Genomic DNA, 24,000 nt, shown 5'->3' on the forward strand with positions numbered 1-24,000 from the left:
AAGTGTTCTAAAACTTTGGAACACTAGTGTATATATAACGTATTCCATCTTGTTAACTAACGCTAGTAGGCTAGCATGCTAGCAATGAACTTTATCCCCATCATTAGAGCTCCTGGCTAACGATACAAACTACACGTGTGAATGCTCGCGTGTAACAGATTGCTAAGCTGCACAGCTAACTCTGTGACCAGACGCCGTTCTCATCACGCCCGTGAGTTACACTCTGTGGTCATTTGGGTGCTGAGGATCCACCAGAGAAGGAATTCACCATGGAAGAGAGTCCTGAGCGCTAATTCTGAAATGCATGAGCTAACTCGATAGCGGTTAGCTAAACAGCTAGCCTGGTCAGCTAATGCTACCTACAGTATAATACAACCCAGATACACAGGACTGATGAACATATAGACATTTCTTAAACCTGTAGCGGAAAAGAGTCAGCAGGGTGAGGCAGAGGGGAAAGGGGCGGAGTCAGAACAGCTGCTCAGAGAGGGTGTGTGTGTGTGTATCCCATCTTTAACTTGTTTCAGGGTCAGATTACAAACAAACGAATCTGTGACACTCAGACATGATAAGAGTTCAACTCACTCGAGCCAACTGGACTTTAGAATCGCATTGCAGATACTGTACAAATCACACACACACACACACACATGCACACACACACACACACACATGCACACTTTAAGCAACAGCACGTCTAGACGGGGTGTGTTTCCCCATCAGCGCTGGCTGGAAGTCACTGGGACTATGGACTGGTGTAAGAAATCGGCTCGGTCGAGCCTCGGTCACGCTCCTCTCCTCTTCACGTGCGGCGGGAAATCGTTCTCGCTGCGTGAGCCAGAAAAACATCTCCTTACTACCTTACTGTAACATGACCAGAAATATACAAACAAGTCTGCAAATTCAGAATACACTCAGACACAGTACAGTAAACTAAATTCACTTCATTTTCCATCACCTACATACGATTCCTCCTCTTTCTATTCATTTCATTATTATTTATTTGTTTTTGTTTCAGCGCTGAGAGACAGACAGAGAGAGACAGAGAGAGACAGAGAGAGAGACAGACAGAGAGACAGAGTGAGAGAGACAGACAGAGAGAGAGAGAGACAGAAAAAGAGAGACAGACAGAGACAGACAGAGAGACAGAGAGAGAGAGACAGAGAGAGACAGATTGAGAGAGACAGACAGAGTGAGAGAGAGATACAGAAAAAGAGAGACAGACAGAGACAGACAGAGAGACAGAGAGAGAGAGACAGAGAGAGAGACAGATTGAGAGAGACAGACAGAGAGAGAGAGAGAGACAGAAAAAGAGAGACAGACAGAGACAGACAGAGAGACAGAGAGAGAGAGACAGAGAGAGAGACAGAGTGAGAGAGACAGACAGAGAGAGAGAGAGACAGAAAAAGAGAGACAGACAGAGACAGACAGAGAGACAGAGAGAGAGAGACAGAGAGAGAGACAGATTAAAGCTACTTCACGTTCCCGCGGCTGGATGAGAGCCTGGGGTTCTGTCTGTCCACAAAGCTAGGGTTCTCCGGTTCTTTACAGGGTTCTCTAACAGAACAACACTGATGTACACGTTCACACAGAACCTGAGACGGGACACCTGAAGGACTCTCCTGGAGTTTATGACTGTTACAGTAATGAAGTATTTATAAGCAGGTTATACAGTACGTATGGGATTTAGACAGTAAGTCATGTGACTCAGCATCGCCTCCTGATTTAAACACAGTTTATAGAACGTATTGAAATGAAAACTTCATATTTACCTTTAAATTTATAATAAGTTTTCTAAATCAATAACATGATGTTTCTATTTAGTTTAATTAACCGTTCAAATTAATTAAATAAAACAAATGAATCCAGGTGAGGATGAGGATCAGGACGGAGCTCAAGGGTGAAGATCAGGATGAGGATGAGGATGAGGATCTGGAATGTGAGACAGCAGATGAAGATCCGAGCCGTGGTGCGGCGGTCTGTGTCCAGGATCAGAGATAATAAATCACATCTGTTTATAAAATAAAAAATCAAACACTTCACTATAATCTGACTTTCATTTAAATACATTAATCTCAGTCTCTCTCAGTGTGTGTGTGTGTGTGTGTGTGTGTGTGTGTGTGTGGAGGGAGTTAATTCTCCTTCACCTGATTGGCTGGATTTATCACTTTCACTCTCCCTAAGCTTTATAAGGGGCAAAGTCACAGGAGAGAGAGAGAGAGAGAGAGAGGGGGAGAGTGTGGAGTGAACAAGGGACCAAGTGAGTGAGTGTAAAAAGGGGGCTGCTAATTCAGGTGTGTGTTTGTGTTTTTTACTAAACATTTTCCCATTAATTTAATTCTTATCTCATTAATATTCAGATTATATTTATGTGTTTATGATTATTTACTCCCGGTGTTTCGACTCTGCCGTGGTGTTTATTCACTCGCTCCTGCTCGAACCCTCGAACCCTCGGACTGTTTTCTCTTTTTCCTTTTTAGTTCTGTGTAATGAGTGACATTTATTTATAATAATATTACAGTAACTTCAGTTTGACCGCTTATTACACCTAACTTGTTTCTATTTATTTATTTGTTTGTTTATTTGTTTGTTCGTTTATCATTTCTTTGATCCGCTTTTGTGTCTCTGTGGATATAAAACCTGTTTATTTTCAGTCGTGTTTTGTTTTGTGTTGTTATATTCCGTCCACACTCTCACTCAATGATTTTGTCTTATTTGACTTTTTCATTTCAAATTATTTATTATTTTACACTCATACATCAGTTAAAACGTAACACTTTAACTCAGTGACGCTTTGGGTTCGATTAGGTTTTCTTTCTGTGTGTGTGTGTGTGTGTGTGTGTGAGCTGACCTGTGTGTGTGTGTGTGTGTGTGTGTGTGAGCTGACCTGTGTGTGTGTGTGTGTGTGTGTGTGTGTGTGTGTGTGTGTGTGTGTGTGAGCTGACCTGTGTGTGTCTGGACTGACCCTCGTTTCTGAGACCTGTTCAGTCTAACCTGATAAAAATGTTCTGAATGATCAGTGATGTGTTGAGTGACTGATGTTCTGGTGTGTATCTGCTCTGTGGTGTCTCCTCGTCCTGCTGGTCACAGGTCCTAACGTGAAGCACTGCGTCTCCGGGGTGTGTGGATGGACTGATCTGTGCTGAGGAGCTCCACGCCGTCCTTCTGCCTCACTCACTTTACTTACAGTTCTTGTGTCCACACGTCACCTGCAGGATGAAGACGCTACTCGCAGCATACTCAGGGGTCCAAAAGGGTAAGAGTGTGTGTGTGTGTGTGTGTGTGTGTGGAATCGCTCCAGACGCTTGTTTACAGACTCGTAACTCATCAACATGGACAGAGAAAGTCTCGTCTGAAGTGTCTCTCTGTCCTTCACTCAGACACACGTCCACTCACGCTTAGCTCAGATCAGCTGCTCAGTGTGTGTAAGTGTGTGTGTAAGTGTGTGTGTATGTGTGTGTGCAGGTTCAGGTTCTCGGTTCCTCTCCGCTCTGCAGGGTCTGCCCTCAGCCCCATGGCTCTCCAAATCCAAACTGGTGAAGCAGCTGCAGGCCATCTCCGTCCTCCAGTTCATCATCACCTTCCTCGCTCTGGGTGAGACGCTGTCTGTCTCACTGTCTGTCTGTCTGTCTCACTGTCTGTCTGTCTGTCTCACTGTCTGTCTCACTGTCTGTTTGTCTCACTGTCTGTCTGTCTCACTGTCTGTCTGTCTCACTGTCTGTCTCACTGTCTGTCTGTCTGTCTCACTGTCTGTCTGTCTCACTGTCTGTCTGTCTCACTGTCTGTCTCACTGTCTGTCTGTCTGTCTCACTGTCTGTCTGTCTGTCTCACTGTCTGTCTCACTGTCTGTTTGTCTCACTGTCTGTCTGTCTCACTGTCTGTCTGTCTCACTGTCTGTCTCACTGTCTGTCTGTCTTACTGTCTGTCTGTCTCTCTGTCTGTCTTTGGAAACTTTCTCTCTCCTTCTGTATTCCTGCCTGTCTGTCTCTTTCTGCTTTTCTTGGACAGATAAATAAACTTTTTTAAATTATAAACAGTGTATCAGTTTATTAGTTTACTAGTGTGTGTGTGTGTGTGTCATCTTTCCTTCTCTCCTCGTTACCCATAAGGCATTGCTGCCACGGTCCTGCTGCTCTGCCTGCTGTTCACAGACTGGTGGGTACTCTCAGCTGTTTACATCGCCTGGCTCATCTTTGACTGGAACACACCCAAACAAGGTCAGTGTGTGTGTGTGTGTGTGTGTGTGTGTGTGTAAGATAATATGTGACACAAATATAAAAAAGACGTATTAATTCACCTGTGCGTGTGTGCGTGTGTGTGTGTGTGTGTGTGATCCAGGTGGCCGCAGATCAGCGTGGGTGAGGAGCTGGACTGTCTGGACGTACTTCAGAGATTATTTTCCTGTCCGAGTGAGTGTTAAATCTGAGGAATACGTTGTGATGTCACTGCAGCCTCGGCCAATCAGAGGTGTCGATGAGCTTGTGTGTGCAGAGTAGCACGGCACCGAATACATTTAAAGTTAGACGCTCTGCCACAGTGTGCATCTCACCTACTAATACCCCCATCTCACCTACTAATACCCCATCTCACCTACTAATACCCCATCTCACCTACTAATACCCCATCTCACCTACTCATCCCCCTATCTCACCTACTAATACCCCATCTCACCTACTAATACCCCATCTCACCTACTCATCCCCCTATCTCACCTACTAATCCCCCTATCTCACCTACTAATACCCCATCTCACCTACTGATACCCCATCTCACCTACTAATACCCCGATCTCACCTACTAATCCCCCTATCTCACCTACTAATACCCCCATCTCACCTACTAATACCCCATCTCACCTACTAATACCCCATCTCACCTACTAATACCCCATCTCACCTACTCATCCCCCTATCTCACCTACTAATACCCCATCTCACCTACTAATACCCCATCTCACCTACTCATCCCCCTATCTCACCTACTAATCCCCCTATCTCACCTACTAATACCCCATCTCACCTGCTCATCCCCCTATCTCACCTACTGATACCCCATCTCACCTACTAATACCCCGATCTCACCTACTAATACCCCTATCTCACCTACTAATACCCCATCTCACCTGCTCATCCCCCTATCTCACCTACTGATACCCCATCTCACCTACTCATCCCCCTATCTCACCTACTAATACCCCTATCTTACCTACTAATACCCCATCTCACCTACTAATACCCCATTTCACCCACTAATACCCCTATCTTACCTACTAATACCCCTATCTTACCTACTAATACCCCATCTCACCTACTAATCCCCCTATCTCACCTACTAATACCCCATCTCACCTACTAATACCCCCATCTCACCTACTAATACCCCTATCTTACCTACTTATACCCCATCTCACCTACTAATACCCCATTTCACCCACTAATACCCCCATCTCACCTACTAATACCCCATTTCACCCACTAATACCCCCATCTCACCCACTAATACCCCCATCTCACCTACTAATACCCCTATCTCACCTACTAATACCCCTATCTCACCTACTAATACCCCCATCTCACCTACTAATACCCCTATCTCACCTACCAATACCCCTATCTCACCTACTAATACCCCTATCTCACCTACTAATACCCCTATCTCACCTACTAATACCCCTATCTCACCTACTAATCCCCCTATCTCACCTACTAATACCCCATCTCACCTACTAATACCCCCATCTCACCTACTAATACCCCCATCTCACCTACTAATACCCCATCTCACCTACTAATACCCCTAGGTTTTCATCTTTCCGCGCGTCGGTCCTCGTATAGTCAAACCGTACAGAAAGTACTTTGTAATGCGTTACACCCAATACTGGGTTTGACACACACACACACACACACACACACACACACACACTGTGACATTGGGTGAAATGTCCGTCTCAGGACTGTTAGTTTTCTCCATCAACGTTAGTAGAGTCAGTAACGTACACACAATCTGTTAAAAATAAAACTCAATCAGTACACTGGAGCCGCAGGACAGCTGACCTTTGACCCCGAGCACGTCAGCTATTGTTCCTTCCAGCACAGCTGGTCCTCTCAGTATCTTTGTGGATAAGAGTAATAATGAGATACGGTCAGGGTTTATTAATCGCGTACTGTAAGGGCGGGTCAGCTGCAGGTCGAGTGCTGGTTCATTCTGGTTCTTGCTGGTCCTTTGATCACCTGCACATGCGGAGCGGAGGGGGGCGGAGCCCCGCGGGGACTTCTCCGAGCCACACGGCCGTCCTGTAGACTTTGTACGTCCTGATACAGCGCAGCGGTTTGCTGAGCGAGAGCTTTAGCTGTTTGTGTCAGTGTTTAGGATGAGATAAGGAGACGAGCATATGGAGTCCAGGAGACATGATGAAGAACAAGAGGACGAAGGTCAAGGCTTAATCACACTTAATGCACTCGCCCTCGATGTGATCAGGACAAACACACACGCGAACATAATCACACCGGGAGCAGCGTAGGGTACAAGGAACAGTTCTAGCTTTTAAATTCTTAAAAAAAACACATATCATATATGGAAAGTAGAAAGCAAAAAGGGTCAGAACGTGAGAAGTGATAAAAGTTTATCATATAAAAGTGATTAAAAACTTTTTAATATAATGAATTTTATAATGAATATAATGAATTTGATTTTTATATAAAAGTGATTAAAAACTTAAAAGTGATAAAAGTTCATCATATAAGGAGGACCAGGTGAAGATAATTATTGTTTATAAATGTATATAGTTAAAATGTAACTTGTTAATTAAATTTAATTATTAATACGAGAGTTTGGACTTTTTGTGTTTTTTTACATTTCTTAAGAGACATGTGGTTTATTTTCCTGTCCTTATTGTCCACAGCTCATTAAGACCTATAACCTTCCCCCCAACCGTAACTACATCTTCGGCTACCATCCTCACGGCATCTTCTGCTTCGGAGCTTTCTGTAACTTCTCCACCGAGGCCACCGGGTTCTCCAAGAAATTCCCGGGGATCAAGCCGTCCCTCGCCACGCTGGCCGGAAACTTCCGCTTGCCCCTGCTCAGGGATTATTTAATGTCTGGAGGTGAGAGGGCGTGGCCATAGTGCCCAGTTGCCTAGCAACCACAGTGTCGCATCTTAACCGTTTGAAGAGCGTCACGTGACCCGTGCTGAGTCAACTTTATTTCATCATTGTATTTTCTGAAAAAAAACAAAAAAATAAGAACAGTATTGTTCGAACTGGGTGATATTGTACATTATTATATTGTATTATTATATTTATAACACACATTCTCACACACACACACACACACACACTCAGTGACTTATTTGATGTATCTGAAGTCAGTGTATCTGAGTGTGTGTGTGTGTGTGTGTGTGTGTGTGTGTGTATCTAAACCCTTATCTGCTGTGTAAGCGAGCGTTCCCGTTAGCATTTGCAGCAGCACAGAAATTTAAAGTTAACATAAACGTTGGGACTTTACCCTGGATGGAGATCAGAAATCAATGTTGCTAAGCAACGACTCTGACACGACTGAGATCAAAAATATCATTCAGTCTGTTTCACTGTAGACTGATCACTCTGATCACATCAGCAGGTTTAACACAGGAGGTATTAATCAAATCTCCAAGCTTACAGTGTGTGTGTGTGTGTGTGTGTGTGTGTGTGTGTGTGTTTCTGTGATCAGGTATTTGTCCGGTGAATCGTCACTCCATCGATTATCTCCTGTCCTGTAACGGGACGGGGAACGCCGTGGTCATCGTAGTGGGTGGAGCTGCTGAGTCTCTTAACTGCGCCCCGGGAGTGAACTCAGTCACGCTGAGAAACCGCAAAGGCTTCGTCAGACTCGCACTGCAGAAAGGGTAACACACACACACACACACACATACACACACCATACAGTAAGGCCATTCAGATAAGCACAGAGTATTTCATTTTTATAAAGAAAAAAATCTAAATAAATGAAAAAAAAAGGTAATAAATTATGAAAAATCTTTATGATTATACCTAAAAATATCACGTTTTTATGACTTACTTGCATGTTTTTATTATTATTATCATTATTATTATTTGCTGCTTGGTTTAGACCAGTGGTTCTCAAAGTGTGTGGCGCCCCACTAGTGGGGAATACAGATATGACAGGTGGGGCACAATGAAGGGGAGGGAATTAGTGGAAAATAATAGGAAAGTACCTATTCTAATTCATGCTTTTCTTTATTGATTTATTTAATCTTTATTTTCTTTATTGGACACTCGAAACTAAATAATGACACACAAAGAAATGGATCATTAATACAAGTAAATTAAAATAACATCAGAGAAAAAGTGGAACCATAGTGCAACAATAACGGTTTAACGTCGGCATGTTAATCGCAGAGGAACAATATATAAGTAAACATTCGGTATTATATATGTCATTTCATTTATTCCTATGTGTATTCTGGTGTTTCTGTATTTTTGTTAAACATTAATATTTTATCAGGCAGTACTAGTCTGGCATTTCTAGTTTCCAGTGTGGTTACAAAGTAGCTTTTTGATCCTTCAGGCGCTGAACAGAAGGGAAGATCAAGATCGTTCTACGCTTTTTGTTGCTGATCCCTAAATCATTTGTTGCACCGTAGAAAATAATAGTGTTTATGCTTTTAAACATGTATAATTTAAGAGAGGAAATATATGTGAGTATCTTATTTGCGGGTTTATTTACGCAGCTATTGAATTCGGAGATGCGAATATCAAACTAACTTTACCGCGGACACAAACAGGTGTTATGCGCTAAAATGCCCCCCTGCCACGGATTCCCCCCCCCTCCCCCCTACATAATCTCTATCAATTATTATATTAGGACATGCATCAAAGGTTTATTATTATTGAATATATTATTATTATTATAATTAACCCTAGGCACGTGACAGCCGTCGAGACGATTAATACAAATCCCCCAAAATGATTATTTTATGGCACATTTATTTTGCAGGGGTTTGTCAATGTACAAATAACAAATTATTTATCACAAATTACACTAAATAAATATTGTTTGTGGTGAAAAATTACAGGAAAAGATTTTTATTATAAAATAAGCAATATAAAAATATACATGTGGTATATTAAAAAAATATATAATTTATATATTTTCCCCCTATACAACCTTTTTTTTTATATTGCTTACTTTATAACTAAATTCATTTGTTATAATTTGTCATTTGTAAACCATAAACCTATGAATTTAGGTGGGCGATCCGTGGCCCAGGTCGGGGGCAGTTTAGACCATAACACACTAGCGTACTGTATGTAGTGAGCGTAATAACATCAATGGATACATTTGTTACATGGACCACAAATAAGCAGGTGATTCAGCATCATCAGCCTAATCAACCAAAAATCCAGCCGAAAGGAAAACATGATGAAGCCTGTGTTGCGAGGAGAGACCCGTGTGTGTTTTGTGTCTTAAACCGCTGGCAGCAGACAGCATGAGACAAAGTAGGAAGACACTTAGAGACAACACACCCCAGTCACGTTAATAAGCCACTTAACTTTTTTGAAAGAAAGCTCTAGATAAGTGACAAAGTAAGCCTGTTATAACAATTGCAGGTGTATTTTATTTGTTTTGAACTTGTTTTTCAACAAGATCAGATAACAAACCAGTAAGATCAAATTGGTGTTATTTTATCTTACTGGTTTAGAAATAGATTTTTCAATAAATAGTACACTTGGCCGTTTTCGTTATCATTTTGTTGACAAGTGGGGCTTGAAAATTCGCCCACCGCCTTAAGTGGGGAACGACAGAAACTGTTTGAGAACCACTGGTTTAGACTGATGCATAAAAATTTACTTAAATTTAGAAGAAAAATGGAAATAATAAATTTTTAAAAAATATATATATATTCTGGTTTATATATTTATAAAATTACAACATTTCCCCTTTTATCTCTTTATATTGTAAAAAAATCCAGATTCATAAAAATTGTCATATCTAATAAAATAATTATATTGAATTATTACTATTTTTTTGCACATTTTTCTTTTTTCTAAATTCTATTCACTTTCTATTCACTATATTCACAGATTATTCTTGTTATATTTCTATTATTATACCTTTAGTGATATTTTTGATCTTATCATTGTTCCTATGTGCACAGGCGTTGTGCTGCAGTAATAGTCGGTGAGTTGAGGGTTTAGCGGTTTGTTCTGTAGAATTGAACAGTAAAGCAGTAAACAGTGAGAATATGGAGGAGTTCATCCGGACGCTCGGGATCATCTGTCTGTGAGCCGCTTTCTCACCACCACATCATCACCCGAGGGCCAGAAACGCTTAGCGCTGCTTTAATGTTGCCATGGCAACTGTAAATCTCTTACAAAAGGAAATAAGTGTCTGGACAGAGCTTTGGAAATGTTCTTACTTTTGCAACTCCAAAGAAGATTAGAAGTGAAATCCGTGTATTTTGTGTGAAGCGGAACAATCTCACGCATTCAGACAGAACTAATGCTGGATTTCAAAATGTCCAACGTGTCTCATGGAGTTGTGCACTGAAGCTACAACGCTAATGATGCTAATGTGACCTACATAAATGTGTACAGCCTCAGTGTTTAACATCACGTTAATGTGATGCCAACCGAGCGGTGTGTGTGTGTGTGTGTGTGTTTCAGAGCGGACCTGGTGCCCGTGTACTCATTCGGGGAGAACGAGGCGTATAAGCAGGTGATATTTGAAGAGGGTTCGAGGTGGCGCTGGGTTCAGAGGAAGCTGCAGAAGCTGCTCGGTTTCGCTCCATGCATCTTCCACGGCTGTGGGTTCTTCTCCACCAAGTCCTGGGGCTTCGTCCCGTACGGCAAACCCATCAACACCGTCGGTACGACAACACACACACATACACACACACACACACACACACTCCAGGTCAATGCCCTGTCCTGATTAATAAACCCTATTTCAGGTCGCTGGTCCAAGGCTGCTCCTGTAAACAGAGCTCTCTCTAATAACCCTCATATCATATCATTAATGTTTAACGTGGATCTTACCCACAATGCTTTGCAATTGACTTTTTACCAAATGATGAAAAATATGTTTATATGTTTATAGTTCAAACTCCAGTGAAAATATACATACAGTGGTGTTTATGTCCTACGAGCTTTCAGGAAATGTTGTGTTTTGAAACTTGTCCTGGAGTCACCGGAGCTCAGAGTCGGACCTTCACCTCCACAGCGTGATGTTTGCTGATGGTTTCGTAACGTCTCTCTTTCAGTTGGAGAACCCATCACGGTGCCCAAGCTGGAGGACCCGAGTCCAGACGTGGTGGAGATGTACCACACCATGTACATCAACTCTCTCACCACGCTGTTCAATAAGTACAAGACACGCTTCGGCCTGAATGAGTCCGACGTCCTCCTCATTCACTGAAGAAGAAGAAGAAGAAGAAGCGGATGATGATGAAGGAGAAGAACAAAGAGATAAAGGAGAAGGTGTTTTTCCTCAAAAACAGCCGAACCCAGAGAGTTTTTCCACCACGCAAACACACACCACTGAGACCATCACGGCTGTGTTCCATTCCAGTCCACTTCTCTTCTGCTTTGTCACTTCCTCCTGGCTCAGTCCCAAAACCCTCAAAACATGTTTTCAAGGACAAACCCTTTATTTTTGATGGCAGAATAAATCACTGCTTCCCCATGAGGCCCTTTCAGTAATCCATGGCCTTGATTTGCATATTAGATCCTGATTGGCTGTTAGATCTGATGATGTAGTAACTCATTCTCCAAATCAGATTTCGCAAGATCTGACAAAAAAATGGTGCAAAACTCAGTACACACTCAGGTTCAGGGTCGTTCTCGTGCCTTAATCGGCTCAAATGGTTATACAAGATTTATAGGAGTGTTAGATTCTGTTTTGTTATATTATTATATTAGCGTTATATGAGTGATTGAGTCGCTGTAGACCTGACAGTGCCTGCGTAATAAAGTCGTATAAGAGGTAAAGAGCTAAATCCAACATGGCTTCCCACAGGGCAAATAACACACTATTATAATTCACGATATTACTGTAATACACTACACAGTGAGCATAAGTCATGTAGTCAGACTGCTGCTCAAGTGCACTTTCATGAGTAGTTTAGATGAAAGACATTAGAACAACACCGATGGACATCACTGAAGATCAGGAGTGAAATGTTTTGGGGTGAATTCTTTTTCTCTCTGATTGTAAATCCAGGTTTATTAGATCTTTTAAGTTATTATTATTATTTTCCATGTTTTTAATGTTTTTATTTTGCACAAGCAATGCAATGCAATGTGAAAGACACAGCTGTAGCCGGAGACACAGACGGGACTGTGTTTAAGCAGGAGAAAGGAAACGATTGTGTTTATAATCAGTGCACAGATAGACATGTGAAATCAACAGAAAACTGAACTCATTTCCTGGTGAAAGGAAACGGCAAAGTGAAGATTATCGTCCGCTGTAGAAGTCTGATCATATCTGTGTACGGTCTGAATCAAGATGTCTATGTGTAATTGTCCAAAAGGGTGTCTAATGTATTATTACATGCTGATAAAGTGTTAATAAATACATACGGTAAAGTGTATACACACACACAAACACACACAGGCTAAACAGAAAAACAAGTGAAATGTAAAAGAGTGACTTTTACTGCAGATCTGATTTCATGTAATAAAACATTGACTATCTTTATAATTATTGTATTTTATGTTAAAATGTTATAAATATGTAAAGTGTAAAGTTTATCAATTGTTTCTGTAAATTGTTGTTCAGTATTACACACACACACACACACACACACACACACACACACACTGAGCTAATTCTTACAATCAAACTTTTGTATCTTTTGGAATAAAAATAAAATGTATAAAACTGGTTCATGTCTTTATTTCTGGATCGAAACACTTTAAACAACCTGACCGTAGGGGTAAAAAACACACGCACTGCAGAGGAAAATGTCGGGTTTATAAATGACCTGTGAGTTGTGAAGTTTAAAGGAATCCCAGCTTTAGACCACAGAAGAGGCGATGGTGCATGTGGTGAGTAAGAAGCGTTAGAACGAACTCTGAGAGGAAGCGAGACTCCAAAAGGGGAACCGGACCTTCTCATTTCAGCACCTGTACCGGATCACAATCTAAAAATGTTCAGGAGGGCAGCGAGATTAACCCGAAAGACTCAGAAAGACTCGACTCGACTGAGCAAAAGAAAATAAAAACTACAATTAATATTCCAATCTTCTATCAATACATTCTCTACATATTCTGTTACAGGATCAGATTGTGTGAGGTTTATATGGAGCATTTATGTGATTTGTCCTTCTTCAGTAGGGTTTTTTTGTTGTGTATAAAAATAATATATTTATTGTTATGGTATTACAACGTATAATGAAATTTGTTTTTGCAGCTCACAGCAGTATTAAAAAATCCTAATATACACAAAAATTAGTAATGAATGTAAAAAAGTTTTAGTGAAGTTGTCTAAGCTACCACTAATCTTTTAAACCCTTTTAATTTTAAAAGCACACCTTTATTTTAAATTGTTTGTTACATTAACATATTTATTACATTTATTTATAGAAATATGTTTTTGCAAAATGAAAAGCTTTGACTACGGGAACACATAGTCCCGGTTTGACTTGAACATATGTGTACACATATATGTATGAAAAAAATCCCAAAATACACATAAACACCAGTAAAATATTTGCAAAACCCAAAAGTAGTTAATGTAAATATGCTTTAATGAAATAAATGTTGCCTAATCTGACTTTACTAAGGTTAACTTTTTATTTTAAAAACACATCTTTATTTATACATAGTTTCAAATCAATATACTGTATTTATTAAAGTTATTTATGGAAATTTTAGCATGCTGTGTAATAATATATATATATATATATATATATATATATATATATATATATATATATATAAATAAATATATTGCATGTTTTTGCAAAATGAATAGCCATGACTATAGGAACATCTAGTCTCGGTTTGACTTGAACATGCCTCTAATGTGTATGCATGATTCAAACCGAAACTAAGTGTTGCTGTATTATTATTATTATTACTGTTCTTATTATTTTTAGCAGTAGTGTTCACTGACTTCCGGTTTATTCATGAGCTTATGGATCATTCACAATCACGTGACAACTAATCTCTTTCTCGTGATCGCCGCTATCTAGGCTTATGGCGAAATCTTTCCTATTCTCCTTACATTTGTGCACTATGCAAGCCCAAGTGTAGAGAGTTATGTACCCTATATAGGGCACTAGGTATCTGATTCGGATTTGGCCGCACAGAAACGCGAAGAGGGAGTTTTCCCGCCCATTCGTGACGATTGACACACACTCTGTCCTATCGCGTTTCAGATTTACGCTTCCGCCTTTGCACGGGTTGTACGTTTGATTGACAGCACGCTGGAGCCAATCAGCGTCCCAGGCAGGATTTTGCCCCAATCACGCTCGGACAATGGCTCCGTCAGGGAGAGTTTAGTTGTGTTTATGCTGCGGTGTTCCTGTCCTGCAGAGCCGCGGAGTCTCCCGGAGTCCTCGGCGGAGCGTCGGACGCGACTGGAGGCTTGTGGCGGTGATGAGTGACCTGGGATGAGGAGATTCATGAGGAGTAATGATGAGCTCGGTGTGGGATCTCGCGCTCGGGTCCAGTCCTGTCAGTAACCCCGGAGCTGCAGCTTCCCGAGCCGTGCATGTCGAGCTCACGTCACAGCAGGTAACCTCACCGGGCCCGGGGACACCGGGCAGCAAAACACCGAACCCGCCCAAACACGGGTTTAATCTTAGCTTTAGCGTCAAAAAACTCAGGTTTTAATTGAGTCACGTGCCTGTGTCTGAGCGCATCACCACAGCCGGGCCTGGACTCGCCTGGCTAACTGAGTTAGCATCCGTTATTTATTAAACCCTCACCAGCTCTGACACGAGAACCCATGTCGAGTCTCTCCACAGGGCTTTAGAAGGTTTAATCCCAGCAGAGAGTCATAATAGAGTTAATACTCCCTCCTGAGTGTGTGTTAAAGCATGACGGAACGTGAAGGGGGAGAAGTTTATATAATAATAAGAATAATAAGAAGCGGGCCGTTAGCTCACAGTCACGGCTCCTAACACTGTACGGGCTCTTTCAGTTTTGTTTTGTGTGTATAACGGGGCAGGCTGCAGTGGGACAGAGAGTCGTTTTTATACACACACACACACACACACACACACACTCTCTGTCTGTCTGAGTGTCCAGGCTCTGAGCCGCCTCTGTCCATGCCTGGAAACTGCAGCGCCGCGCGAGCTTTTTATACCGCGAGCCTTCCTCTGCGGCTCGTTTGATTGGTCCATTAGAGCGCGAGCACTTAGTAGGGTCTTTAAAAAGTCGTTAGATTCGGGTCGCCCCCCGTCAGTTCTCCTCACAGGTTAGCGGGTTAGCTAGCGGTTAGCTGTTAGCTCTCTGGTGAAGTGAACAAGCTGCGAAAGGAATGTGAAGCTTTCACAACTTTGTACGGTTTACTGAATAACAAACATGGCAGTGCAGAGCGTTCTCTCTCTCTCTCTCTTTCTCTCTCTCTCACACACACACACACACACAGCTCGACGTGATTATACAGCCGAAATGTATTGATCTGAACTGAAGGCTAATGCTAACCTCATCCGTCGCGTGCGCATTTTTAACACCTGACTGGAATTGCTATCTACATGTACTTCACTAGGCTATTTTTACACAAACCATGACCATATTCACTCCTATTTGCTGATAGTTTAGCTAGTCTGCTTTGTTCAGGTTAACAGAATTTAAATTCTGACTAAACATTAGGGATGGGGTTCACCAGTCACCTCCTGATACTATATTATCACGATTCTTGGGTGTTGATTTGATTAAAATTGTAATTCTATAAAAATTGCGATTCTCTAAATGTATCGATTCGATATTACACATTCACCTGATTTTATTACTTAAAAAAAGCAGGTGTTGCATTTAAACAACACGAAATAACTTAAAATTTAGGAGTTTAACATTGTTACTGAGCAGTGCGTTATATTATTATTTCTAAACAAATTTGGCAATTAATTCACTCCTAACACACAATGAGAGTGTGTAAATATTTCACCTGTATGGTTATAAAGAAACTGCGATGCCTTCAAAGTATTAATAACAGTGAGCGAGTGACCGTTGAGTGGCTGCGAGCACACGGGTGCGCGTGTGTCTTCTGACATGGACACGCCGGGCTTCTAATGCACGTGATGTTCGACAAATTATTGCTCGCTGTGTTTTAAGATTGTTGTAGGCGTGTGTAATGAGTGGGCTTGAGACTAATTCGCTCCCAGAGTTTGGAGAAAAAGACAAATCGGAGACTTTTAACTTGTGTGTTTTTGATAGTTATTTTTTAAAATCTGGAATTTTCTTCAGGATCAGTAATCTATCTATCTATCTATCTATCTATCTATCTATCTATCTATCTATCTGTCTGTCTGTCTGTCTGTCTGTCTGTCTGTCTATCTTTTTATCTAATGTAACAGCATAAAAATGTGTTTCTGTTGCTGTTCAGTCTTGAGAATGTTGGGCAGTATTGAGCACGCGGACGGCCAAGTACAGCTTCTGGTGTGCATGAGCGACACTAATTGGCACACGTGGTCTTGAGATTGGTCTAAAAATGGGTTTGAGACTAATTCATTCACATAGTTTGGATAAAAAGTCAGATCTGTGGCTTTTTAACACCCCTGATTTTTGATAACGTAGTACCATAAAAAAAGCTTTTTTTTTTTTTTTTTTTGCAGTGCTCAGAAGCTTATGTACTTGGCACGGAATCGGTTCAGTCCAGTGATCAAACTGAAAAACTATCCAGTGCTGATCACACGCTGATCGACACATAGGAATCGCAATTCATAACTCACCTTTACTGAACAGATTAGAATGTTGGTGTGATGAAGTTTGCAGAAGGAAGGAGTCTCCAGTGTCAGTGCTGTGTAACACTCAGAGGTGAAGCTGTAACTGTAAGTTTTCACACATCTTCAGGACAGAAGACTTTACACTTCATTGTGGTCTCTCAGTCACATGACGAGCTGTTTCTCTTATTAACCTAAACAGACAGAAAAACTTGAATCTCGTGAGGAGACGAGTGTTTATAGCTGCTGCAGTGTTCTAACAGTGAAAATTAGTGTTGTAGCTATTTTAGTTATTACATGGTTATTATGCCATGAACGTAAATCATGAAGTGTGTTTCTGATGAGAAAGTGTGAATTCCCTGATTTAATGACTGTTTAATAACGCAGTGTTGAATCTTACTTTAATAAAATTTGTTTTCTGACGTTACTGAGTGTTGAACGTGCACGTCGCTCGTTCTGTTATCTCAGATGCGAGGAGAGTCAGCACAGATGTGTCGTGGTGTGTGTAAGTGTGTGTGTGTGTGTGATCACGCCTCTGTAAACGTGCTAAACTGATGATCATTAAACTAAGTTCTGTGATGCAATAAGTTTTAACCTCAACTGTTGTGTTTTGTTGTTGTTGTTATGGAGTGAGCCTGAAGCATAAGAGTGTGACCTGAATCTAAACACACTCCACTCAGGAATGTGGAAGAAAATTCAAACCAGGATGAGAAGGAAAAAAATACCAAGATCAGACAGGGATAGTGAAAGCTGAGAGTGGAGTGTGTTCGGTTTTCAGGAAGTGACGCTCAGAACGCAGTAATACACCGTCAGTGTCGCAGTCCTGAGTTACTGACAGAGCTGTGGTGCAGTCAGTCACTTTAAATGGAAAAAAAAAACATTCAAGTGTTCAATGTTTACTGCCAAATGTGTTAAAAATTTCTGATAATGTTTAAACTCTTAAAAACCACTCTCTTTGTTTTTTGTTTTGCTTATATGGTCACTGTTAACTGTTTGTTAGTTACGCCTCTAATCACACTATAAATGTATAATTAAGACACACTAAATAAAAGTTCCTGTTTAGATTTTATAATATTGCAAATCTAGAACTTTAAAGGTTACTCATTTGTTCCTCTGAGAACCCTGTGTTCTGTGTAGAACTAAAAGGTTCTGAAAGTGTTATAGTTTTGGGGGTGGGGAGTGGGGCGTTTTTGTGTGTGTGTAAGAGTTTTAAATAATCGAGTAACAATCAAAGAACCTTTAAGAGTTGAGGGGTAGCTCAGTGGTTAAGGCATTGGACTACGGTTCGGAAGATCCCAGGTTCAAACCCCACAACCACTAAGTTGCCACTGTTGGGCCCTTGAGCGCGGCCCTTAACCCTCAACTACTCAGATGTGTAATAAGATAAAAATGTAAGTCGCTCTGGATAAGAGCGTCTGCCAAATGACTAAATGTAAATATTTACTAAGAACATACAAAAAAAAAAAAAAAAGATAAGTGGCTGTTACATGATCCTTTTTATTAACGGCAAAAAATCTAAAACGAAAAGAAATGAATATATTCCAGCTGATTCTAGGTGTTTTAAGAGTACTGAATATTTGTGATATCACAAAAAAAAAACCATATTGTGCTATAAGTTCATCACATTTATTCAGTCAATTCAGACAGCAGTTTTTCATTACACCTTTTTATTATAGTTCTTATCTGGGACATTTTGTTAGACAGATAAACACAAGAGATTTTCACCAGAACATGAGCACTGTTTACTAACCTGTGATTCTGCAACAAGATTCTTCAGTTATATAACTATATTTCTATACTGTAATTTAGATGAGAAGCAGCAGTAGAGTAGATCAGCGGCATTAAGGAATACATGAGGAAAAAGTCAACTGTGGAAATGTACAACTTTAAAGAAAAGGTCCATGACTTAGTGATGTGTGAAGTGAACTAACTGATCAGGATAATCAAGTGTGGCTTCAGATCAGAAAGCTGTGTTTAACTAGTTTGTAGTTGAGGTTTATAATGAGTGTGACTGTCTCTGTAGATCAGGCTGTGTATTTCACAATTTATTTATTTATTTTTGACATGTAGAAATCTTGAACGTATCATCTATTTCCCAGTAAACTTATGCATCATGAAATGCTTCAAGCCTGGACCTCCTGAGAGGTGCTGTAATGTAACGCCTGGCTCCAGATCAGGTTTTATGTTACACACTTCCCTTTAGGAAGGTGCAGATGAGGGAGAAGGGTGCCAGTACTTTGTGCATACCAATATGTTGGAATGAGTCAGTAATAATATACGTAGAAAGTGATCTGTATTTGTAGGCTTTGTGTTACAGGAAGTTGCGGAAATCTGACCATGAAGTCTTTCTGTTTTTATGGTGTGTTCACGTTTCCTGAGTGTTACAGGATCCTGAGCATCTTGTTTATTAGGGGTCAAGAACTTAATCTAAACCTGACACGAGATATTAGTGACCCACTGAACAACAGGAGTGTTTGTGTAAGTGGTGTTTAATCCTACAGCAAAAACCCCGTGACTCAGATTTGAGCCTAGAGAGAGAGGGCTGGTGTTGGGGAGGGGGTTAGGGCAGGTCAGGTGAGACAACAGCAATAGGGAGGCTTTCATGTACACACACGCACACACACATGCACTTATGATTTCTTGTCATGTTCTCACACAAATCCATAAAACGTGTTCTCTGAGGAGCCGTTGTTCTCCACGTTTCCTCCCTGCTCCTGCTCCAGAGTGGATCGTGTTAACTTCTCGCTTCTCTCTCTCACGTCCAGCAATGAGGTCATGGATGTGTTCACTGTTTTATAGTGACACATGCCTACACACACACACACACACACACACACACACACACACACAAAAGAGGCTTGTCTGAGTGCAGCAGTTCCACACCAGCCTCGTCCCAGTAATAAAACCCTCAGTACACGTTAGCAGCTCCATAGAGCGTGTATGAATTTCCTCTCACCTAAATAATTCATCATCCCTTAATCACCTCCTTCAGCCTTCACATCTGAGCACTGGGTGACCCCAAGAGCTCAAAGCTAAGCTACAAACAAGCGAGAACTGAGAACAACCGAAAGCTGACCAAACTAGCTAAGGCTAACGCAGCAAACAAAAGATAACTTTGTGGAGAAAAGTTGGTGAAGCTAAGCACAGCTCTATACCTGTGAGGCTAAATGCTGATTCTCTGCTGGACTCATTACATATTAGGCCACACCCACTAGGGCCAGTCTTTTTTTATTTTGCTTTTGTGTGTTTACTGACTGATTTTAACTCACCATGTCTCTCTCTCTCTCTCTCTCTCTCTCTCTCTCTCTCTCTCTCCCTTGTCTCTTTTGACAGAGGCGTTTGCGGCACCTGAGGAGCATCGCAGCGAGGAACATTGTGAACAGAAACCACTCTCCGCTGCTGGACACGTACTTCACCCTGCACCTGTGTTCAGGCGATCGCATCTCCAGAGGTGAAAATCAAAGTGCTGTCTCTTTCTCGCACGCCTCGTCGCCTGGTTAGCCGCTGTAGCTAACTGTCTGACTGTTGATAAGCTAAAGCCTCAGTGTGTCGCGTTAACTTTATAACTTGGTTTATTCAGCTCTTAAAGTCGCCTTCATGTTTGATCGACAGCTCAGATTGAAACACACACGTATATATACACACACACACACACACACACACACACACACTACAGAGTAAAGATCTGCTCTTGAGAAACCTGCTTAATTTTGCTGTAAATGTTGCAGTGTGGATAAACAGATGTGATAAACCAGGATAAAAAACACTCATGTTGCAGATGTGTACAGAAACCATTCAGCTTGTCCTTTCTCCACTTCCTGTTTCAGATTTTTACAAGAGCGAAGTGATCCGAGACTCCCTGGTGAGTACACACACACACACACACACACACACACACACACACAATAAGACCTGTGACTCACAAACTCTTTAATCACCATTAGATTAGAATTTGATTATAAAACGGACGTTACATCAAACTGAAGCTTGTTAACTCGGACCAGAGTCTCAAACCACCGTCGCTTTGTTTAATAAATAATCACATCCTGTGAAATCTGAGAAAGAGCCCTGCTTATTTATTTACATCATAATTGGGCACACTCTCACACTCGCGCGCGCGCGCACACACACGCACACACCATTTTTTCTTTTTTTTTGCTGTTCACAGCAGAATAAATCTGCAAGCTGGTCTGTACGTCTGACCTGCAGTTTGTCTGTCTTTGTCTTTTATTTTTTTATTCATTTCCTCACCTCCTTCCTGTTAATACACACACACACACACACACACACACACACACACACACACACACACACACAAAATCATTTCTTTATCTCACTTTCAGCTCCTCTCACCTCTATTGTCTTTTCTACCCTCCAACTTCCTGTATCTGTCTCTCTGTTATTCCCCCCCCCCTTCACTTCACATTTATTTGAACATGTACACCTAATATCACACACACTAAGGTTAAAAATCAAATGTACACTGATGTAATGAAGTGTGTGTGTGTGTAGAACCCGACATGGCGCAGTTTGGATTTTGCCATGCTGCCGGACCTGTTGGACACGTCAGTCTCGTGTTTTGTGGTTCGGATTTGGGGCGGACGAGAAGAACAGTACCAACTGCTGATCGAGTGGAAGGTGAACCTGGACGGCCTGAAATACACGGGGCAGCAGGTCAGCTTTTATTCTCACTGTGTGTCTGTAGTGACCTGACAGGAGTGAGCCTCCGCAACAGTGTTAAAGCTTTCCTGGGGTCCTGTTAAAGGTCCTACACATCATATTTTTCATTAAATGTTAATATGATCTTTAGGGTCCTAATGAAAAGTTTGTATTATACGTTAATTAAAAATTTAAAAGGATTGTGTAAAAAAACACTACTTTTACCTGGTAAAAACTAGCTCTGTTCTCAGCAACCTGTTTCAGTACATGCTAATTTAAATGCTCATGACCTCTGCTGAGCCTGACCCCCCCCCCCCCCAGTTCTGTGGGGCGTGTCTTCACAACACACGTGGGGTATAGCCACGGAAGTGTAGTCCAGTGCGGGCAATGCTTTGTGGGTAATGCAGTCCAAACTGGAAAACGCTGTAATATAGAGCCTGAGCCTGTTTTCTTCAGTCGTTTTTGGTTTGATTTAAGTACGGAACCTACGCGGAAGTTTGTAATATCACCTGACAACGCAGAAATTAAAATAATGGACATGCATCGACTCAATTTGTCTTTCTCATCACTGCATGGGCATGAATTAACGGACTGTTACTCTGCCGCGAGCAACAACAACATAAAGCGGAGAAACTTACTGAGAGAGATACAGACGCGATGTGTTTACTGATGTGTTTACATGACTTCTTAATCTTCGACAGACATCGTTATAAACCATCTAACGTAACAAAGGTAAGCATAATATAGTTTTCCGACTACGTACACAGTTTGCAACTAGACAATCACCTTAATGCATTGTTTATTATAAACGGGCGATTAGGGATTATATAGAGACCGATGTACATAGAGAAGAAGCCATAACCATGTTCTATGAGAGTATAAGTTAACTTACACTCCGCATTCATCGTGATTATTAGAAAAGGCGATCTGCAAAGAGTCATAGTAAAATAAATCACACTCACCGAGCCTGGTGAAGATGAAGCAGGAACACGAAGCGTTAGTACAGATCCATTTTTAGGAGCAGCTTCCTAGTAAAACCTGCTTTATATTGACCCGCGTTTATAAAGCAGTCTGGTGAAAAATTATTATCGCAAACATGAACGCATTTAGGTAAATCAGCGGGGACGTTAGCTTTAAAAACTAAATTCAGCCACTGCCTCCTCAGTGGCTCAGATACCTAACCCTAGGTAGGTACCCTAGGTCACTAACCCTAGGTAGTGAATGACGACTGCTGTGTTCGCTATTACACCCAACAACTGTACACAACACTCGCTTAGGCGCCATTTTGCTCCAGCGGCGAAAAACAATGGCCGACAGCTTCTTCTCACTCGGGGCGGGTCTTTGCTAAAACACCAGTGTCAATCAACTTGTGTAGGAGCGCCCTCTGTCGGTTTGGCGTCACATCGACAGGCATTTGTGATTGGCCTGATTTCAGAAGGGGGATGTTACTGTAATAAACGAAAAGAAAACCACTGGGCGGCTCTTTATCATCGTAGAGTGGTTGTGTACGCACTCTCCTAACACACAGTTCAGTCCAAACAGCTTAAAAAAGTGCATGTAGGCCTGTATGACCCCTTTAAAGGGTTCTGGGAGGGGAGAGAGAGTGAGGGAGAGACGGGGGTCTGGGAGAGAGAGTGAGGGAGAGACGGGGGTCTGGGAGAGAGAGTGAGGGAGAGACGGGGGTCTGGGAGAGAGAGTGAGGGAGAGACGGGGGTCTGGGAGAGAGAGTGAGGGAGAGACGGGGGTCTGGGAGAGAGAGTGAGGGAGAGACGGGGGTCTGGGAGAGAGAATGAGGGAGAGACGGGGGTCTGGGAGAGAGAGTGAGGGAGAGACGGGGGTCTGGGAGAGAGAATGAGGGAGAGACGGGGGTCTGGGAGAGAGAATGAGGGAGAGACGGGGGTCTGGGAGAGAGAGTGAGGGAGAGACAGGGGGTCTGTGAGAGAGAGAGTGAGGGAGAGACAGTGGTAAAGTGCTCGCCCCATCATCCAGTGATCGCGAGTTCAATTCCCGGGTGATGCTGTAACCTCTCACAGCCGGAGGTCTAGAGAGAGCTGATTGGCCGAGCTCTCTCAGAGGGGAGGGATGAGAGGTACTTTGTGCTCCCACATTAATCACGTCTCTACAGCCAATCAGGGGCGTCTGTGAGCTCCCGCACGCGGAAGGAGCGGATAGCGCTGTCCTCCGAGTGTGTTTCGCCGTCCCCAGCGGTGCGTGAGCAAGCAGTTAGAAAAGATGCGGTTGGCGTCACATGGTTCAGGGGGAAACACGTGATAGTCTTCGGCCCTCCCGACTGAGTGGTAGTAGTAGCCTTAATGTGGAGCCCCCTAGTGACGGGGAGGAATTGGACACGACTAAATTAGGGAGAAAAGCTGGGAAAAATCTTCCAAAATAATGAAAAAAATTATAATTCTTAAAATTATTTTTCCATAAAAATCTAGCTTAATCAT

General features: G+C 41.9%; 2 protein-coding genes across 2 annotated transcripts in view; both read left to right on the forward strand.

The window, feature by feature from the left end:
• Positions 1-2,220: 2,220 nt before the first annotated feature.
• dgat2 (diacylglycerol O-acyltransferase 2) lies at positions 2,221-12,808 on the forward strand. The gene is made up of 9 exons (XM_053516171.1): positions 2,221-2,294; positions 3,091-3,256; positions 3,466-3,594; positions 4,110-4,217; positions 4,339-4,409; positions 6,902-7,106; positions 7,711-7,885; positions 10,668-10,870; positions 11,264-12,808. The coding sequence occupies exons 2-9, from the start codon at positions 3,217-3,219 to the stop codon at positions 11,416-11,418; spliced, it is 1,086 nt and encodes a 361-aa protein (XP_053372146.1). The 5' UTR covers positions 2,221-2,294; positions 3,091-3,216; the 3' UTR covers positions 11,419-12,808.
• A 1,641-nt stretch (positions 12,809-14,449) lies between these two features.
• The window catches only part of uvrag (UV radiation resistance associated gene), a 54,060-nt gene continuing 44,509 nt past the window's right edge, over positions 14,450-24,000 (forward strand). Inside the window, exons 1-4 of the mRNA XM_053516168.1 lie at positions 14,450-14,741; positions 20,228-20,345; positions 20,722-20,756; positions 21,407-21,568. Coding sequence (XP_053372143.1) covers positions 14,640-14,741; positions 20,228-20,345; positions 20,722-20,756; positions 21,407-21,568 — 417 coding nt within the window. The 5' untranslated portion in view covers positions 14,450-14,639. The remainder of the gene's footprint in view (positions 14,742-20,227; positions 20,346-20,721; positions 20,757-21,406; positions 21,569-24,000) is intronic.

Source organism: Clarias gariepinus, chromosome 17 (assembly GCF_024256425.1).
Source record: "Clarias gariepinus isolate MV-2021 ecotype Netherlands chromosome 17, CGAR_prim_01v2, whole genome shotgun sequence".
Lineage (NCBI taxonomy): Eukaryota > Metazoa > Chordata > Actinopteri > Siluriformes > Clariidae > Clarias > Clarias gariepinus.